Source organism: Nicotiana attenuata, unplaced genomic scaffold (assembly GCF_001879085.1).
Source record: "Nicotiana attenuata strain UT unplaced genomic scaffold, NIATTr2, whole genome shotgun sequence".
NCBI classification, from domain to species: Eukaryota; Viridiplantae; Streptophyta; class Magnoliopsida; order Solanales; family Solanaceae; genus Nicotiana; species Nicotiana attenuata.
This window is the reverse complement of record NW_017670331.1, coordinates 952,454-974,582: the sequence shown is the minus strand read 5'-3', so window position 1 is coordinate 974,582 and position 22,129 is coordinate 952,454. Positions and strand designations below refer to the sequence as shown.

Sequence of the window (22,129 nt, the reverse complement as noted above, 5' to 3'; positions counted from 1 at the left end):
AGCATGTTGTTGGTGATCTGGAATGTCTCCGCTTGAATTGGGGGCACAGCTATGGCAGTAGCCAGGTTGTCAGCTGTAGGCTGTGCCCAATCATAAAGTGCAGCTTCTAGCACAAGAGGTGCCACTACTCTGACGTTTGGGGCGTCTGGCGCATCCCCAACGTTTCCGTTGATGTTTTCTACGTCACCCATGTCAAATTCAAGCTGGTGTGGTTGTTGTGATTGTTGGATCCTCTTGTTGGCACGGTTCAATGCCCTGAATGTTTTCTCGGGGTCTGAGAGTCCTTCTAGCAATTCTCCAATCCTTGAAGAATTTCTAGGCATACACCTGAATTCCACAAGAGTTCAAACGTGAGAATTTCAATGAAAAGATTGTTTAACACCTTCGAGAATTGATTTAAACTGACAATTCTAACACTACTTCTAAGTTGTAATAAATAACACCGTTAGTTCCCCGGCAACGACGCCAAAATTTGATCACGCCCAACTATGCCTTCTAAAAGACAAAGCGGTCGTTGCAAATATAATCCGGTTTTAAGTCAGGAGTCGAATCCTCAGGGAACTAACCTATCTATTAAAACTCTTAGCAATGCTATTATCAACTCAACCAATTTCTAGATGCAGATTTTTGTCAATCAATCTTGGGTCTTGTTTAACTACTTCAAATAATAGTGGAAATAACAATATGCTAGATTAAAGATAATTCAATGATAAAGAGGTCTAGGACAGTGATTTCCTCAATTGCTAGTTTAGGTCTTGACTCTTTTGCTATAATCTCGCCGTACTACTCTATGAGGATTAAGAGCTATGGGTTATCGTAATTATCTCTCGATCAACTACAATAATTTACTAGAGCATTCTCTCGAACTACTCTAGCTGACAATATGTGCAGCTCTAATTTATCCCGCCAAAGTTTCGTTATCTCTAAACCCACTTTTAAAATTCAAGTAATGAATCTCTTCAATTACCCAAAAGTGGTGTTGTTCAACAACAGTCTAACCTAATATTCTTTCTCAAGCAATATGAGGTAATTAGACACGATTAATCAAGGTCCCATTCAATTAATCACCATACAAAACGTAGTTGAACAATCATATCATAAATCAGGCTCGATTATAACAAGTTGAGTCAAAACTTCAACCAACAATTGGTTCCATCAACCCTAGATAGTTGTTTAGCTACTCATAACAAAATAAGATAAAACTACAAAGTTGTTCATAATGAATAATTGCAAGAATTAAAAGGAGATAGAAAAACTCTAATGTTTGGTTGATCTTCTCACACTTGTTCTTGCCTCCAAAGTAGTCTAAAAACAAGCTTAATTATGTCTTGGGCGAGCTTCTAAAGTTTATAAGGGTTTGGAACAAGTTTTCCCCGAGTTACACTTTGGTCCCCAATTTTCTGGCATTTGAACAGTTCACCGCGGTCGCGGCAAGACCGCGGTGAACGTTGAACATTCTGCCTCATGTAATTGATCTGCCGCGGTTCTGCTGCGGTTCCACCGTGATCGCGGTGGATTTCACCTCAGTCCATTTTTGCTTCTTTATGCTCGGGTACTTCTTGATTGGGCATTTTCTTCACATTATTGACTCCAAAATACTCCGTAGTGCTTCCTCACTTAGATTATTCCCTGCGAAGCAAAAGAACACCAATTAGAGCATTTTGTTATCAATTCGCCTATAAAACAACAATAAAGCATGATAAATATTAAGGTGTAAATATCATCTATATAGCCTAATATCAAACCACATCTTACCTCACAATCCATGAGAATATAGTCAACTGGTGGTGAAGGAGTGGATGGTCCTATCTGGCTTTGATCTCTAAGGCCTTTACAAACATGAGCTAGAGCTTGTTCACCATTTTCACATGTGTAACTATTTGCACCAAGCTGAGAAATCATGGTTCTGCAAATCTTAAGTAGTAGTTCATTATCCTCTACTACCAAGATTGTCCTTCCCGCTAAAGGTAATCTATTACTAGAACTTCCATTAACATCAACAGAAACATCTTGTATTTCTCGTTCTAGGCGCAGACTTCTAGACCTCATTGGAGTATTCTGAATCTTGATTCTTGAAGTTCTTTCATCCTTTACTTGTTATGTAATGGTTGGTAAAATTGTATCTCCAAACTCTGGTAGAAATCCGAGGACAAGATATAAACAAGAACCATGTAGTGGTTTTGCCATGACTACATCTGTTGAAGGTAGCTTATCCTCATCTATGCCTGGTTTATCGAGCCAAACAACTTGTAGGGAGATATTCTTCGGGAAGTCCTTTCGAAATTCAGCCATAGCACGACTTATTTCTCGAAATGGTCCAGCACTTGTGTCAATTATGATCAAGATGAATCTTATAACTGTACTCTTAGAATAAAGTTCTCTGCCCCTCATCTGAAAGGATGGGATATAATCATCATATGTTCCATCTAAAGCACTGAGGGGAATTTCCTTTGATTTCCCTGAAGATGATGAGTTGTATGACAGAAAGTTGATTAATTTCCTTTTCACCTTCTTGAGAGTAGGAGAAAACTGCTCGAGCCGCTTCACAACATGTACCTTTAAGCCTATGTTCATCATGAATCTATGAAGAACTTTTGCTTCATTCCTCCTCCCTAATGAAAAGAATGACATCGGATCCTTCTGGTTTCTGATGGCTACTGATACTATTACTACTTGGTGCTGAATGATAATAGGAGTCACTAGATATATAGCCTCCAAAATGCCACTCCGGATCTTCTCCTCTTAAAAAATTGACATTGATTGCTTGATGTTCTTGAACATGAGACTGACATGCTATAAGGAAAATTTTGAATCGAAAGCAAGTGCCCTTTTCGCCAATATCCTTGTCAATGATACCTATTTCACCTCCCATTAAGCGAACCTAAAAAGCAAGAAAGAAATATGAGATATGAGGTAATAAGTTCATTAAAATTCTTTCTGAGGTAATAAGTTCATTAAATTATAAATGCAATGCTTTCTGCTTTAGCAGACACTTGTTTACATGTAGCTGAACAAATTCTTGTGTTTTCATGCATACCTTTGTTGTTAGTTCACACATAACTTAAGGACGTTATATCTATGCGCAGGGTCTGGGAAAGGGTCAGACCACAAGGGTCTGTTGTACGCAACCTTACCCTTCATTTTTGCAAGAGGTTGTTTCCACTGCTCGAACCCGTTACCTCCTGGTCACATGACAACAACTTTACCGGTTACGCCAAGGCTCTCCTTCAGTATAATGAAAGTCTCTTGGAGAAATATGAGTACTAAAAAGAGACTTCAATACCACTGATAAAACAAGAAATTAACAGGAAAATTCTTTAACCTTTAGTGTGTGTGTGTGTCTATGTATCACATATATGAAGTGCAGAACACACTGGCTCATTCTGGATAGTGTATGGTAAAAGACACGTACCAAAGACTGAATAATGCCAAGCCCCAAGCCAGTGCCTGCTTGTCCATAATTAGGAGCTGTCTCATTCACTTGAACATAATTCTCAAAAACTGATTTCTGTTTCTCTTTAGGAATTCCTTTCCTTGTATCTGATACACGAATATTAGAAGGGTGGTTAGTTAAGCAATTCAAAAGGTAATTAAGGCAGTTAGTTGAAAATTCAAAAAGTAGTTAGAGTTAGTTAAAGTTATTACAAGAGTTGGTTGGAAGAATCTGTTAGTTGAAGAAATCTATTAGAAGCTCTATCATTTCATACAATGTAGTAGATATAAATACATTTGTAATCAACAAAGTTACATATATAAAAAGATATCCATTTCCTATTCTTCTTCATAATTGAATTCTCGAGCTTCTCCTGAATCAACATTGCGATCCTCGAGTTAGTTAAACTCCTTCAATCGCGTAACATTGGTATAAGAGCTTCCAATCTTTGGAATCATGGCAAAAGGTACTCGATCAAGTGATAACTCAATTGAAGAACCATCTGATCTACGTGAATTGATGCAGAAGTTAGTCGCAGATGTTGGGGCTTTAGTGGGAGAGGTCTCCAATCTGAGACGTCTGGATCAGACTGTTCTAGAACTCAAAGAATAGTTGACTTATTCTGGAGGAAATCGAAGGGATACGACTCCTATACAACATGAAGGTGAACCATCTGATGAAAGGTTACCAAGAGAAAAGAGCACTGCCAGTTATAACCATCACAATTCCAATTTCTCGATATGGTCGAGGATGGAATTCTTGAGGTTTAATGGTGAAGGTCCGAAGGGCTATTCAAAATTGAGCAATTCTTTTCCATGGAGAAGGTTCCTACTCAAGAAAGAGTGGAGGTGGCTGCAATGCAGTTAGAAGGTGAAGATATACAGTGGCATCTAGCATTTATGAGGTATAGACAATATCTCCAACCAGCTACATGGACTGAGTATGTGATGGCAATGGTGGAAAGATCTGGAGTCGACTTTGATGATCCTATGGAGGAAATTAAGAAAATTAGGCAAACTGGTACTGTCAAGGAGTATCAAGCTATTTTTGAAAGAAATCTCACAAGAGTTAATCTGTCACAAGAGAATGCCATCAGTTGTTTTCTTGGTGGACTGAAACATGAGTTGAATATTGCTGTAAAACTCACAAATCCCACTACCTTATCCCAGGTGTATAAAACTGCTAGGATGCAGGAGGCTTACTTAGCTGCTCTTAGACAACCTCCATTAGTCAATTATGCATCAAGCAATACTCCTAGAAAGATCATGGATCAAAGGAATAATAGCAGGCCATTGTTACCAACTCCTAGCAAAGGTAATTTTGGGACTTCTAAAGGATTCAATAAAAGAACATTATGTATAGAAGAAATGAATGAAAAATGGGCAAAGGGGTTATGCGACTTCTGTAATGAGAAGTATGTACCTGGGCATAAGTGTAAGAATGCCAAGCAGATATATGTATTGGAACTAGAGGGAACTGAGGATGGACATGACACAGAGGTTAAGGGTGAACTAATACTACAAAGAGGAAGAGTTCAATCAACTGGAACTAGCTCAACCCATAGAGCAGATGGAGATTTCTATCCATTCTCTAAATGGTTCTTTAGGCTACAGAACTCTGAAGGTGACTAGGTATCATGCTAAAAACGCCTTGAACATACTGATTGATACTGGGAGTTCACATAATTTCATAGATCCTGATTTGGTTCATCATTTGGGATGTAAGATTAGATCAACTACTCCTCAAATGGTAGCTGCTGCTAATGGAAATATGATGGTGGACATAATGTATACCATCACATGGTTGTTGCAAGGTGCTGAGTTTTCAGCAGAATTCCTATTACTACCACTAGGCTCTTGTGGGGTAGTATTAGGAGTGCAATGGTTGCTAACTCTGGGAGATATAACGATGAATTTCAGGAAGCTAACCATAGAGTTTTGGTACAAAGGGAGAAAGCATCTTTTGAGAGGAGCTGGCAATCAAGTCAGGGTTCAAGAAGCTAGAAAAATAGCCAAACATACAGGTAACACTTCTCAGTTATGCATGATTCAAGTAGTGCCTATGGAGAGTGTTGGAGAACAGTGGCATGCACTTAAGGCTAAGGAAGAACCTAAAACAGACATTAGATTAACTCACTTGTTGTATGAGTATTCTAAATTGTTTGAGGAACCTACTGAACTACCTCCTTCTAGAGGTGTATTTGACCATAGAATTGTGTTGTATAAGGGTACTGAACCTGTAAATAAAAGACCCAATAGGTATCCTTCTGTGAAAAAGGATATCATTGAGGGCTTAGTACAACAAATGCTTAATCAAGGAATCATACAACCTACCTGTAGTCCCTTTGCATCACCAGTGGTCTTGGTAGGAAAAAAGGATGGCACATGGAGACTTTGTGTGGATTATATGGATCTGCATATTGTGAAGAAAAAGTTTCCTATTCCAATTGTGGAAGACTTGTTAGATGAGTTAGGGGATCTAGAATCTTTTCTAAAATAGACCTAAGGTCGGGCTACCATCAACTTAGGATGCAAAGGAGGATGTGCCCAAAATTGCCTTCAGAACTCACTCAGGTCATTTTGAATACCTGGTTATGCCTTTTGGCCTCTCAAATGCTCCTACAACTTTTCAGAGATTAATGAACTCTGTCTTTCACAAGTTTCTTAGGAAACATGTGCTAGTTTTCTTTGATGATATACTAATCTACATCAAAACTATGGAAGATCATTTGATTCATCTAAGGTCTGTCATTGTGGAGATGATGAAGCATCAATTATTTTCTAAGAGGAGCAAATGCTTCTTTGGAGTCCACAAAATTGAGTATCTTGGCCACTTTATTACAGCTGAAGGAGTCTCTACTGATCCTCACAAAATAGAAGCTGTGAGGAATTGGCCTACACCAACTACTCTCAAGCAGTTAAGAGGATTTCTAGGCCTAGCTGGATACTACAGGAGGTTTATCAAGAACTTTGGTGTGATTTGCAAACCATTAACTGAATTGACCAAGAAGAACAATTTCAAATGATCATCAGTTGCTGATGCAGCTTTTGCTGAATTAAAAGAGGCACTTACTCAGGCACCTGTCTTGGCTTTACCTGAAGCCAGCAAGACATTCATTGTGGAGACTGATGCAAGTGGTTATGGTATAGGGCCAGTACTCATGCAAGAAGGGCATCCAATAGCCTTTATTAGCAAAGCTCTGTCACCTAGACATGCTGCCTTATCTGTCTATGATAGGGAGTTATTAGCTGTTGTTCATGCAGTTTATAAATGGTCACAATACCTCCTAGGACAGAAGTTTATTATAAGGACTGACCAGAAAGCTCTGAAGTTCCTTTTGGAGCAGAAATTGCACACTAACTCTCAACTGCTATGGTTAACAAAGTTGATGCCTTTTGACTACTCTATAGAATACAAGAAGGGAGTGGAGAATAAGGTAGCTGATGCTCTTTCAAGGGTCACTGGTGCTGAACTATTAACACTAATGCTATCACCTCATGACAGTGATTTGTTCCAAAACATAGTATCCATTTGATATTTAGATTCTGAGCTTCAGCAACTTATTGCAGAACTTCAACATAACCCTGCTGCTCATAAACAATTCACTTGGACTCAAGGCCAACTAAGGAGGAAGGGCAAACTGGTGATTGGGAAAGTACCAGAACTAAGAAATGCAATCATGACAACTTGGCATGCTAGTCCTCAAGGGGTCACTCAGGGGTTGAAGCTACATTAAAGAGGTTGGTGACATTGTTTTAGTGAAAGAATATGAGGAAGGGCATAAAAGAATTTGTCCAAAAATGTGATATATGTCAAAGGAACAAATCAGACTTGGCTGCTTATCCAGGTCTATTGCAACCACTCCCTATACCAGATGCAGTTTGGTCACAAATCAGCATGGATTACATTGATGGGTTACTCAAGTCCAATGGATATGAAGTAATCTTAGTAGTGGTAGACAGGCTAAGCAAATATGCCCATTTCATTCCACTCAAACATCCTTACACTGCTCAGTCAGTTGCTAAGGTTTTTCTTGATACAGTAGTTAAGCTACATGGGATGCCTGATGCTATTACAAGTGATAGAGATGCTGATTTCTTGAGTTCATTTTGGCAGGAGCTATTCATACTCCAAGGAGTACATCTGCACACCTCCTCAACCTATCACCCTCAATCTAATGGGCAGACTAAGGTCTTGAGTAGAAGCCTTGAAACTTATTTGAGATGCTACTGTAGTGAAGATGCTAACAATTGGTTCTCCTATTTACCAATGGCTGAATATTGGTATAACACTTACTTTCATTCTGTCATTCAGACTACACCTTATGAGGCACTATATGACAGACCACCTCCTCTGCATCTGCCATATATACCAGGAGAATCAGTTTCTGCTGAAGTAGACAACATATTGATCAATAGAGAGCTCAAGCTACAGCTGCTTAAACACCATCTTAGAAGAGCCCAGCTTAGGATGAAACAACAGGTAGATTCTCATAGAAGTGATAGATAATTTGAAGTTGGAGACTGGATTTATTTGAAGGTCCAACATTACAAACAAGTGAATATTTCGAATCATTCATCACACAAATTAGCTGCAAAATTTTATGGTCCATTTCAGATTATTAGAAGAATTGGTCCAGTGGCTTATACTTTATTACTACCTGCTGGGGTGAAGATTCATCCTACGGTCCATGTGTCTTTGCTGAAAAAGTGCCATGAAGTGCCATCCCAGATATCTTATCCTCCAGTTGTTGATTTGGCAAGCCCTTACTGCCCTGATCCTGAGTTGATTTTGCAAAGGAGGATGATCAAAAGATGTAATAAAGCTGTTGCACAGGTTCTAGTCAAATGGCAAGGATTGCCTGCTGATGCTGCTACTTGGAAAATTGTTACTGTTTTGCAGACCAGATTTCCATTCTTTGATCCTTGTGGGCAAGGATCATCTATTGGAGGGGAGTAATGATACACGAATTTTAGATGGGTGGTTAGTTAAGGAATTCAAAAGGTAGTTAAGGCAGTTAGTTGGGAATTCAAAAAGTAGTTAGAGTTAGTTAAAGTTGTTACAAGAGTTAATTGGAAGAATCTGTTAGTTGAAGAGATCTATTAGAAGCTCAATCATTTCATACAATGTAGTAGATATAAATACATTTGTAATCAACAAAGTTACATATATGAAAAGATATCTTCTTCTTCTTCTTCTTCTTCTTCTTCTTCTTCTTCTTCTGCTCCTCCTCCTCCTCCTTCTCCTCCTGTCTTCCTTTCCGCACTCTTTCATAGTTGAATTCTCAAGCTTCTCTTGAATCAACATTGCGATCCTCGAGTTAGTTAAACTCCTGCAATCGCGTAATAGTATCATCCACCTCAAATATGAATTCCACACAGTTGGGATCTTGCTGGACTTTGTTCAGTACTTGCAATTCTACAAAAACTGATTCATCATTCTGTTGAAGAAAGCATGACATACAACCAACATAACTATTTGTACTTGGAGCGGCAAGATTGGAGCTTTGGTCAAAACCAGTTTTTCGAGCCCAAGCTCGAAGAGAAATGTGTCCCTCTGGGGTGAATTTAACTGCATTATGCAACAAGTTACTCAAGATCCGTCTTAATTCTCTCCTATCGCCCTTTACACGAGAGAATCTTCTGATAGAACCATCACATGGATCTAGTAAGACATCTACATTCTTCATTGCTCCATTAGGGTAATAGAAATTGACAATATGTTCAAGTAGCTCTTGCATGTTGAATTCTTCTTCTTCAAGTTGCTTTCTTCCCTTCTTCAATATTGCTTTGATCAAGAATAGAATTCAATATAGATGAAGAAAAAAATCATAACTTGTCATTACATACACTTCATATATATACATAATAGCTTTGATCATATGTATGTGTAAAATAAACTTAAAACACACAGACACTTACCAACACATGCACACACACATATAAGATAAACTATATCTCCCCGAGCAAACTATATCCCTCCTTGCTTTTAATTTTTTTTTAATTTTATTCTTAAGTTTTAATTAATCATTTACTTTAAATTCTCACAAAAGTCATTTCTTTGGACTTAATCATATCACCCGAAGATGCCTTATGAATTTTATTTTATTCAAAGATAGTTTTTAATTAGTTTATAAACTCCACTGATTACATGTATTTGTGTCAAACTGGATGTCCAAACCAAATAGGAGTATTTATTTTATTCTTTTACTCGTGCAGGAAAAATCAAAACTTGTCGACAGTTCTTCAAATGGAATTACATACATTTTTCCTTGTAAAAGTAGCCTTTTCAAACTAAAAGACTTGTTTTAAAAACAGAACACATTCTTCTGGGGACCTTAACAAAAGAAAAGAAGAATTAACCTAAAAAGCCGCTCATTCAATAGCATAAATAAAAAAAAGCCGACTGATATATAATATTTATACAATTGATGTTTGGCTAAAAATTTATATTTTTGCGTGTAATTGCCCTACATTATGCCTCGATCTTGTTATCTTTAGTGTGAATATTTGTGACTCGAGCTTAATAATGGTATTTATATGTGTAGCAGTCAATTGGAAGTGATTTGAAAAGTTTGCGTGCAAATTGAAGTAAAAACGACAGAATTTGGAGGAACCATGACTTTAGTGCACAGGCTCGCGCCAAGTGCCAACCAAAATGCCAAGGGAAGCAGAGCACAAAATTGGCAAAAGATTGGTGCCTAAGTTTGCACCAGGCGCCAACCGAAACACCATTTACAACAAGCCAAAAAGATTACTGTCCAGATTCGCGCCAGGCGCAAAGCGTGACGCCCAAGGACGAAATTCATCCTAATTTGGTTAGGACTTGGTAGTTTCAACCCTACACGTCTCCAACATGTATAAAAGGGGCTCTAAACCTATTTTTTGAGAAGTTGGTCAATTTTGAAGGCGGCAAAGGCATAGAAACACTAACGGAGCACAGGATTCATCGATTCTTTCATCTTTCATCTAGTATTTCTAGCTTCTATGTTTAAAATAATATTTTGATTATTGTTATGACCATGAGTGGCTAAGAACCTCATCATTCTGGGGTTATGGGTCATTGTTGACTATTGTAGTTTGACGTTTGATTGTTTTGCTTGAATTAACATATTAGTTTGTCTATTCAATATTGCACTTAATTATTCTATTGCGTAGCTAACAATGGAATACTATCTACGAATTTATAGTTGAACTCGAAAGCGGGAACTATCGATCGCATATAAGATTGAGTAGAGTAAGTTTTTGAATCAGGGCATCGGAGAATAGATTCGCGATTAGGATAGACATATTCTACTTGTCTTACCTGGTTATTTTTGCAGGAAATATACATGCATTCTTGTCAATTTTGATTCTATAGACATATAGTCTTAGTTTGGCTTGAATAGGCGAGTGAAGCGTCGAAAGAACTTCGCAAGCATAATAAACCCTGCTAATCAACATATTAGATAAGTCAAGTGATTACCTCAACCGGAAAAATGCAATAGGAGAGATGTTAATCCCATAACTCTGGAATGTCCTCATCTCATTGAATTCTTCCTAAGTGTTTGTTTGCTCTACTTGCGATCTTATTTTCTTGTTTGCTTATTAGTTTCGTAGTAATTTAGTTAATTAAAAATCACAATTATTTTCTTCACACTCACTTGAGCAATAAATTTATAAATAGTTTAGATTGGACAATAGTTGATCATAAATCCTCATGAGAACGATACTTTCTCATCACTTTATTATTTGTCGACCGCGTATACTTGCGTATGCGTTTGGACCCAACAAGTTTTTGGCGCCGTTCCCGGGGATTTAAAAGTTAGCTACTTGTCTGAAATAAGCTTTTATTTATTTTTGTTCGAGATTTAATTTGTTTTACTGCTTCTGACTCTACAGGTGTTCGCATTGAATGCTAAGAAGAAGTAACAGTTTGAACAATCTTCCTACCCCTGATCCTGAGCCCGAAAGATTTTTTCACAAGTTAAGAAGGGAGGCGGAAGCGAGAGCAAGAACTGCAGAGTTAGACATCATAATCCAACCATAGCCATACGATATGGCAGAGAATGATGAGAGACCAGTGATTGAGGCTGCAAGGCCTAGTCTCGCAAACATGACTTAGGCTATATTGAAGCCTGATGTAGTTGAGTACTTCGAGCTGAAGCACTACATGGTACAACTGATTCAATCCACAGGGTAATTTGTGCGTTTGTCGAGTGAAGATCCTCAAAGGCACATACAGAATTTTTTGGAGATTACGGATACATACAACTATCCGAACGTCTCCAAGGATTATGTCAGATTGACCTTGTTTCCCTTTTCTCTGTTGGGGGAAGCAAAGGAATGGTTGAACAAAGAGCCAACAAACTTAATCCGCACACGGGATGACCTAGAACGGAAATTCCTCATTAAATTTTTTCCTACAAAGAAAACAAAGTCATTAAGAAGCCAAATTCTAGGGTTTCAACATAAAGATTCGTCAAGCCTGTGAGAGTTATAAAAAGCTACTCAGAGATTGCCCGCATCACTGTCAAACTGATGAAGTGTTAGGTCATACTTTTGTGGATGGGTTGGACGAGACCTCCAAATTGAGTCTAGACTCAGCTTGTGGAGGAAGTTGCATGCAAAAGCCATACAGTGAGATTCAAACTCTACTGAACAATTTCACTGCAAATGATCATAATTGGCAAGTTGAGGGTGAACCAAGAAGAATGATAATATAGAAAGAAGCAGGTACACTCGAGCTGGATGAGATGTCAGCCATGTGAGCAGAGATTGCTAAACTGACCAACCAAGTGGCTAAGATGGTGATGGGTCAAGGGCATCAGATGCAGCAGGTGTAAGGGATGGCTATATGTTGTGAAATTTGTGGAGATGGTCACACGAGTGACCAATGTCCGGTGAATCCTGAATCTATTTATTATGTGGGCAAGTAGGGTAGAGGTCCAATGAACCAGAATACAAAATATGGGAACTCATATAATCCCAACTGGAGGAACCACTCGAACTACTCATGGGGTAGAAATCAGGCTAGTCAAAATCAATACAGACCCCAAGAAAACTATAATCAGCCCTAAAAGCCACCCCAACAGGTAGAAGAAAGCACCAATGATATGTTGAAAAAGCTGTTAATTGACAACCAGCAACTTCGAACAGACAGCAAGCAATTCAGGATACAATTTCGGAATATAGAGAGATAGGTTGGGCAGTTATCTAGACATCAAAATACCCGCCATGCACGGTCCCTTCCAAGTGATACAGATAAGAATCATCAAGTAAATGCTGTAGCTTTGAAGAATGACAGAGAATTGGAAGAGGTACCTAAAAGAAAGAAAAAAAAGTCACTATCGAAGTCGAACTGGTTCCTAAAGCGGTGGGGGAAACTGAGAACAAAACTGAGGAAAGTGAAAAGACTCCAGTTGCAAGGCCACCATCTCCCTTCCCACAAAGATTGAAGAAGAAAAGTGATGATAGAGTGTTTAACAAATTTCTTGATATGCTGAGCCAAATTCAACTGAAACTCCTGTTAATTAATGTGTTACGTGAAATTCCAAAATATACTAAGTATATCAAGGATATTGTGGCTAATAAAAGAAGATTGACAAGCCTTTGAAATAGTATCACTTACTGAAGAGTGCACATCACGAATTCAAAGGAACTTGCCCCAAAAATTGAAGGATCCTGGGAGCTTCACCATCCCTGTGCGAATTGGTGAGGTAATGTGAGACGGACACTTTGTGATTTGGGGGCTAGCATAAATTTGATGCCCCTATCGGTTTTCAATCAATTGGGGTTGGAGGCCTCAAGTCCAACCAGTGTCATGTTGCAGCTTGCTGATAGATCTATTGTCCATCCCGAGGGGGGTGATAGAAGATGTGCTACTACAGATTGGGCAATTTATTATTCTGGCGGATTTTATTATATTGGACTATGAAGCTGATGAACACGTCCCTATTATTTTGGGAAAAACTCTCTTAGCCAACGCTAGCCAACGCCGATGCTATGCTAAAAAGTTTGTGATGGAAAAATGATTCTACGAGTTGATAATGTGGAAGCGGTCTTTAGTGTGTATAAGGCAATCCATCTCCCGAGTCACTATGAGGATCTAGCTATGATCTCTGTGGTGGAAAAAGAAGAAGGAAAACACGCCATGGGTGCATATCTGGATGACTCTCTAGAGAAAGCACTTATGTTGTTCGGCAACATTGACTTGGATGATGAGGTGAAAGAGATGGTGCATTATCTGGATGCATGTGCCTACATTAAAGGAATGATCGATTTCGAGCCTCTAGATAGACCGACTGAGCCACCACCCAAGCCGTCCAACGAAGAAGCTCCCAAGTTAGAGCTCAAGCCTTTACCCTCTCACCTTCATTATGCTTATTTGGGTTCTAATGAAACTTTACCCATTGTGTATCTTCTGAGTTGTCTGTTTTGCAAGAGGAAAAGCTGCTTCACGTTCTTAGAGCACAAGCGGGCGATTGGATGGACCATGGCTAACATTCGTGGTATTAGCCCATCATTTTGTATGCATAAATTCTCATGGAGGATGGGCACAAACCAAGTGTGGAACACCAATGCCGCTTGAATCCAGTCATGAAGGAAGTGGTAAGAAAGAAAGTCATCAAGTGGCTAGATGCAGGAATTACTTTTTCCATCTCTGATAGCAAGTGGGTAAGTCCAGTACAGTGTGTACCTAGAAAGGGTAGAATGACGGTAGTCATAAATGAGAATAATGAATTAATTCCAACTACAATTGTCACAGGTTGGAGAATTTGCATAGACTACCGGAAATTGAATAATGCTACTAGAAAGGATCACTTCCCTCATCCCTTCGTTGATCAGATGTTAGATAGTTTAGCTGGACAAGACTACTACTGTTTTCTTGATGGATATTCTGGCTATAATCAAATATTGATTGCACCAGAGGACCAAGAGAAGACCCCCTTAACTTGTTCTTATGACACTTACGCTTTCAAGAGAATACCATTTGGGTTGTGCAATGCACCTGCGACTTTTCAAAGGTGCATGATGGCAATCTTCACTGATATGGTAGAATTGTTTTTTGAAGTATTTATGGATAATTTTTTGGTCTTCGGACCATCTTTTGATGACTTAACGAATTTGAGTAAAGTGCCTGCTAGGTGTGAAGAGACAAACTTGGTGCTGAATTGGGAGAAGTGCCATTTTATGGTAAGAGAAGGGATTGTACTTGGGCACAAAGTGTCCAAAGATGGGTTGGAGGTGGACAAGGCAAAAGTGGAAGCAATTGACAAACTGCCACCTCCAATCTCCGTGAAAGGAGTCAGAAGATTTTTGCGACTTGCAGGTTTCTATTGCAGATTCATTAAAGATTTCTCTAAGTTTTCTACTCCCTGTGCATGTTGCTTGAGAAGGATATGCCTTTCAAGTTTGATGAGCATTGCTTGAAGGCGTATGTGGGGCTGAAAAAGAGATTGGTGACTGCATCAATTATCACCGCCCAAGACTGGAGAGAGCCTTTTAAGTTGATATGTGATGCCAGTGACACGACAACTGGGGCTGTACTGAGTCAGAGGAAAAAATAAAGTGTTCCACTCAATATACTACACTAGTAAAACTCTAAACCTAGCTCAGACAAATTACACGTTTATAGAAAAAGAGTTGCTAGCGGTAATATGGTCGTTTGACAAATTTAGGGCCTATTTGGCGGGAACTAAAGTCATCGTCTACAAAGACCATGCAGCTATTAGATATTTGATTGAGAAAAAGGATGCTAAGCCTAGACTAATTCGTTGGGTTTTTCTTTTGCAGGAATTTGACGTGAAAATCAAGGATCGAAAAGGGATAGAAAATCAGGTAGCGGACCATTTGTCGCGCTTCAAAACTCATGCGCATGTTAATGAAGAGGGTGAGATTCAGGAAAGCTTTCCTGATGAGAAATTGTTAGCCGTCACAGCTGGCGCAGCCCCATGGTATGCTGACTATGTGAACTTTATTGTAAGTGGGGTGACACCTTCAAAGTTTAGCGTCGTCACTCGATGGTAAGAGAAAATTCATGCATGATGTTAGATTTTATCTATGGGATGAGGCATTTTGTTCAAGCATTATGCAGATCAGTTGGTGTGCCGTTGTGTCCCCGAGGAGGAGATAAATTGCGCCTCCAATTTTGCATCAATTTTTTTATCACGTTCCTGGGGCGATGGTGTAAAAATAAAGGAACCAAGCAATAGGTATCGCATCTTGCACTTCTTTGCCTTTAAGTGAGGGATGTCATTTTTGTCTACTTGGCATCACAAATTTCAGAATATAAGGGTCTTGTTCTTCATCTATACATCTCTCCAAAAGCTCGATCTCCATATCTCCATCCAAACATAATGTATTAAAATGATTAGAATGAGGACCAACACGCCCCAACTCCAAAACTTCTTTGTTTTTGACATCCTCAATAATATACTATCTCAACCTCGGCATCATCCATAAGAACATGGTCTAATGATTGGTATTCTCATTTTAGCTCCTTAATTTGGCCTAGAAGATCTTTTTTAGCTTCACGCAACTCATCCCTAAAATGTTGGGCGTTACACGCATCAACCTTTGCACTCAAATCTGCATCCAAGTTGCGAATAAGCTGCCAAATTGGTCGATCTCTTGTCTAAGATTAGTTCTTCCTTTTATCAGTTGTTCTGCCATATTTGAAAGACCATCACGGAGAAACTCATGAAATTTTATCAGCTGAGCTTGTTCCTCTAGCCAAGATTCGCTCTCTCTCTATTTGCTTCTTCAAAATTATCTTTTTGTGTTAACTCGCTCTCTTTAGCCACTTGTTCTGCCTCGGCCTTCATTATCATGATTGCTGCACTAATTCTTTGTATAGCCTTTTGATTTTCATCGTGTTGCTTGGCTAATTGCTACATCATTTCCATAATATGAGCAACGCCTTTCATATCCTCACTTCATTGCTCCTATCAAACTCATAAACATTATTAGAAATATCATAATAAAAGCTCTTAGAATGATAATAGGAATTAGGACAATCATCCCAATGGCACCTTGACAACCACACACATTACAAATATTCCACACATTAGATTGAGATGCACAATTTTGCCACAAGTGTGGTCCTCCACAATATGGACAAGGATTGCCATAATAAGAATAACCAATATTTGACCAATTCTCATTCCAATATGTCATGTCAACAAAGATAATAAAATATTAAACTAAGATTAAAAAAAAACTTGAGTAGACAAAAGTAGAAATCTAATCTAGTAGAATAGTTAATTTCTAAATCCCCGGCAATGGCGCCAAAAACTTGTTGCTCCCAAACGCACACGCAAGTAAAGTAATATAGGATTGTAAGTCCAGATATCGTACTCACAGGGACTTGTGATTAATTATCAACTAAATTAAACTCAAACAATTAATCTATTCAAGCGAATCCTAGAGTATGAATATTTAACTAAAACTAATCTAGAGTTGCAAACAAAGAAATTAAAGAAAATAAGTCGGCAACATTAGAGACGAATTCAATGGGAGAAAATATTCCAGAGCTATGGATTAACTAACAATCCCGTTGAGTCTTCCACTTAAATTGTCTAATTAGTTTATTGATTGACAGGGTTAATATTGCTCGTAGCCTTCTCCCGAAGTACTACTCGCCTATTCATGCTAACCTAACGCCTATATTCCTATGAAATTAGGATTAACAAGAACACATTTATAATTCCTATATAGTAACCAAGTAAGGCGATTAGGTATATCCCTATCCTAACAGCAAATCCGTTCCCGATGCTCGAGCTCAAAATCTTGCTCTACTCAATCTTATTTGCAATCTAGAATTCCCTCTCCCGAGTTCAATTCTAGATTCGTAAATAGTATTCAATTGGTGATCAGGTAATCAAATAATTAGGTGCAAGATTGAATAAATAAACCAATATGATAAAATAATAAGAACAATTCAAGCTTCAAACTACAACGTTCATACAACACCCAAAACTCTAGAACTAATGAACTATGAAATTAAAGGAAGAGAAGAGAAGAAAAACTAGTTAGAAGCCTCCTCCAAGCATGGTGTGTGCTCTCCCTAGGTCTAAAGTATGTCAAATGTTCATCAAAATGATATTTTACATGTATTTATACCAAGTAAGGTCGGGCCAAAACGAAAATACCTTCTCCCGCGTGAAATAGGAAAACCTTGCAATTTCGAGGCAGGAGCAAAATAGGCAGCCGCAGCGCGCCACGCGCCGCCCCACGCGCTACGGCCTGCGGCTATGGGAATTTGGAAAAATGTAAAACATGAAAGTTGTAGCCCTTTTAAATAGCTTTCCAACGATAAATTGTGGAGCCCAAACGGATTTTTGAGCGAAAAGTTATGTGCATTTTACTGGACAATGCGCAGTATGCCTGCTCGATTCTTTGTTTCGTTCTTAAAGTGCACTATCATCCGTTGATCCCCGAACGCGATCCCGGCTTAATCCTTTGGGCTTCTACTCAGACTTCAAAGCTCCAAATAACTCGAATTAGCTTCATAACATTTACATCACTCTGAATCACTCCTACAAGGCATAAAATACATAATTAGTGCAAAACACTAGCGATTAAAGCTCAAACTCAATTAAAGTGCAGTAAATTAGAGTGCGATAAGCGAATAAATTACATAATTATAGCCTTCTATCACACGTATACTTGTGTGCGTTTGGACCCAACAATAATACATGTATAATAAGTGTATAATTGTGGCTTTTTGTGTAAGATCCCGAAAAAGAAAAAGAAAAAAGAGAAGGGGAAAATTAAGCGAAAATTGCAAAAACAGGTCTACGGGCGTAATCTAGTAATTATATGGGCCTAACCCAAATTCAGTAACAATCTTGGATCCAAATATCTGAAACTGCAAAAGCTCACTCATATAGCTCCGAAAGCTTTAGACCAAAATTCAAATAATTCCCATATCATCGCGCCATTTTCAAAAAAGAAACGGAGAAAACAAAAACAACGTTCTGGAAGGAACAATGGAAGAAGCATTTCCCAGTAGAGGTGAACGTGAAGTTGCTTCTGCTCTTCTCCTTCTCTCAGCCATATCTCCATCTCCTCTTTCAAAGTAAGACCAATTAATCGAAACTCAAACAACAATTCAATTCAAAGTTTCATTTGCATTAACATTTTCAATTACAGTGTTTGCTGATCACTGATCATCAGTCTGTCTTCTTCTGAGTATTGCAGAAGCAATAGCATAACTGAGATTTCACACAAGGTAGCGCTGAGTAATACAACTTCGACTTCGAAAAGCAAATCCTCGGATTCGTCAATTGTGACCGCTGTTGATGTCTCGTTCCCGGAGGATAGATCACAATCTCATCGTACGAAGATGATTGCTGCGTTTCGTGAGACTATAATGAAGCCTAAGGTGAAGGAGTTAATAAATTTGCTCCTTTACTGCTGTTATGCTTTTGTTTTCGTTGAATTCCAGTCTAGATTATGCTATAGCTCTGATATAAGCTACTGGAAATTTCATATTGAAGAAGATTGAGGTCTAATCTAGATCGAAAATTGCTTACCTATTCATAAACTCAACTAGATATGATCCTGTGGAACTCGTATAGCGTGAAGTAAAACGTGATTACGAGCTTTGTTTGATTTTACAATTTTTATGAGTTCAGTTGCAGTTTCTGATAAAACAATCTGTCAGATTTGCGTTTACGATTAGGATGAGTACTTATCCATACGATGTATTGGTAAAGCTATTTTCAGTAGCGCTAATTGAGTTTCATATATCATATGACTTCTGATTTTGAATTTCGTTCTTCTAGTTTACTGAGTTTCATTACTCTGTTTCTGAGTTTTTGGATTTGAATTATATGATGCTTATTCCGTATTCTCTAGATCTTCTGAATTTCAACGTTTATGAGAATAATGATTATTCTAATACCAAATTCGTTTTATCAACTCTTATTACCTTGTAGAAGAGTTTACAATTCAGTTTCGTGTTAAATTTCTCTTCTCTTTCAATCAAAATATGGTAACCAGATTTTTTTATTTTGAATTTACATTGGCGAATTTTTGCAGGTTGTGAGACAGCGACGATCGAAGAGCTTCTGTATTTCCAATTGCCGGAAAATTAGCTCAAGCAAGTCAGAAGTATCCACTTCTCTGACAAAGTTCTGCAGGTCTACTAAGGTTTCGGCCTCAGATTCTGATGCGAGTAAAATAACAGCTTCATCTTCGTCGTGTGTGTCCATTGACTCTGTCTCCAGCGGCATCTTCACTTCGCGGGATAGAATGGGTCGGGGGAAGAGAGACAGATTGTTGGCTAACGAGTTCAAGCCGAATATTGCACCGGCTTACATACGCCGCCGAGCTGAAGCCATCCTCAGGGTCTTGTCTCACGAATCCGCTTCTGAAGTTAGGATTCGCCAGCTGATCGGCAATAGCCCTGATACCAGCAAAGCCTTAAGAATGTGAACCACCCTCCTCTCTCTCTCATTAGTATCGTTCTGAATGAGATTTAAACCCCAGAAAGGAAAAAACACCCATTTGTAAATTTACTATAAAAACATATCATATCAATTTTTTGTATAGTTAAATAAATTCAAAATCTTAAAGATAGTAAAAGTTGTAGTCACAACATTATTATTAGTATAATGATATGAAATACCTTTTAAACGTTCCAAAATATAAAGTTTGGAATGAAGGGTTAAATGGTTATTAACCTGCTATTTTTGGTATTGGATTTATGAAGGATTGATCCAAATGCAGGTTGCTGAAGCAAGGAAAGGTGAAGAGGTCAGGGGAAGGGGGTCGCTCAGATCCCTATATTTACGTGGCTATTTCAGCAAGTAAGCAATGATGCACTATCTTTTAGAAATAATCTAGTAGTTACTCCATTAGTTTAAGATGAAAATGAAACTATCCATTGCTATTGCTGTGTTGGTGATTCTTTTTTCGTTTTTTCTTTCTTTTTGGGGCCGTAAAGACTAAAGGTAGAGCTTTTTTTATTTTCAAATTTTTTTTGCCCAGCTCTTTTTAATTTACCATTTTGAGTTTTAGAGACTAACAATATAAAATACGTCCATTTACAATCATTTAGAAGCCAACATCAAATAAATGTGTAGTTAGTAATGTGAAAAAGTTGATTGATTGGAGCCAGTAAAATTCAGCGGATATAATTGAGTTTTTAATCTAGTTATGGTTTACTCTTGTTCAGGTTGATGTAAAAATGGCTACTTTTCCTGAAGGAGTATTTTATTCCTTGTAATATTCAGCACATGTCTTATTTTTTAGAATATCCACCTTAAAAACAAATGATTATTTTCTTCGAAGTTTTTTTCTATTCACTTTTGCGACCACTTTTTATTTAAACATAATTGGAGTTAAATTTTAAACTTGTGTCATTAGGACGAAGAACGATTTGTACTAAATAAAGCGTCAAACTTAGGTTGGTTGTAGTAAATATAAGAAGAATTAACCCAAATAGCAATCCACTTAATCGCTTATGTATAATATATGTATAATTATGTATATCAATGTATAATCTATATATACTGATTAAAAAAAGTAAACAATGAATTTGACCAGTTATTCGTATAACGAATCTACGGATATCTGTTCCTATGTCTCAATTTAATACCTTCATTCTAGGACGGTCCGGAATACTTGAAGTTCTTTACTAATAATGTTATTCTATATGACTCATTACTCGGAGGAATTCAAATTTATTTAAATATTTGATATTTCTTGTACATATTAGGAAATGGGGGTGGAGTATCAAACTTGAATTGCTACTTCTTTTTCTTTCCCTTTTCAATTTGCCGGCCACATTTATTGTTTACTTTTTCTAGCCATATACATAGATTATACTTTGATTATACACAACTATATACATATAATACATAAATTATACATATATTATACCTTCACCGGCTATTTTTAGTTTAACCAGTTAGATAGGCTGCAATTTGGGTTAATTCGTCTATTAGGAAATGAGGGCGGGAGTATTAAACATGAATTGCTACTTCTTTTTCTTTGCCTTTTCAATAATGTTCATCTGTCATAAATCACAAGCACCGGAAAGATCAGATCTAAAAATGTATCGGCACTTTATTTTTCTTGATGAAGGTTTTGTTGCATTATCCTTGTACGGAAACTTGTTATGGTGGCAGAACTCTCTCTGCTTGTTTTAGCAACTTTTGATCTTTCACTTTTTGCTGCAGATAACAAGCAGAAGTAGACAGCTCTGAAAAAGATTTTTTATCAAGTCACTTATTCATCTTGAGTAAACAGTTTTTGTACAAGGGAGGGTGCAAAATATACAAAACCACTCGAATGATTATATTAATGAGAAGAAGTTAAAAGTTTAGCTCCCCAGCTTCTTGAACCAGGTATGCCCATTGTTACCAAACTTATCCACGCAAAATGCAGAGTTGTTTTGTATCTCTTACACTCTGGTAGAGAAATGGCCCTTTGACATGTTGGAAAGTTTGTTACTACTATCTCTGTTTATGTATGTTAATGAAACAATATTTCTCTTTTATGTTTTGTGTGGGTTATTTTCTTTACTTTTGTCTGCGAGTTTGTTGCCTCTGGATTCATTTGGTTCTAAAGCTTGCCTGCAAGATTTTAACTAATAAGGTGATCTTTCTTCGCATTAATTCAAGATATGAAGGGATAATATTCGTTTTCATATGTTATCTATAAGAAGCGTATCTTAAGGATAAATTTTAGGGTCTATTTTATTTGT

General features: G+C 37.8%; 1 protein-coding gene across 1 annotated transcript; it reads left to right on the top strand.

The window, feature by feature from the left end:
• Positions 1–3,889: 3,889 nt before the first annotated feature.
• LOC109237972 lies at positions 3,890–5,932 on the top strand. Its single transcript, XM_019404387.1, has 3 exons — positions 3,890–4,024; positions 4,258–5,056; positions 5,127–5,932. Exons 1-3 carry the CDS (start codon positions 3,890–3,892, stop codon positions 5,930–5,932), a joined length of 1,740 nt encoding a protein of 579 aa, XP_019259932.1.
• Positions 5,933–22,129: the final 16,197 nt, after the last annotated feature.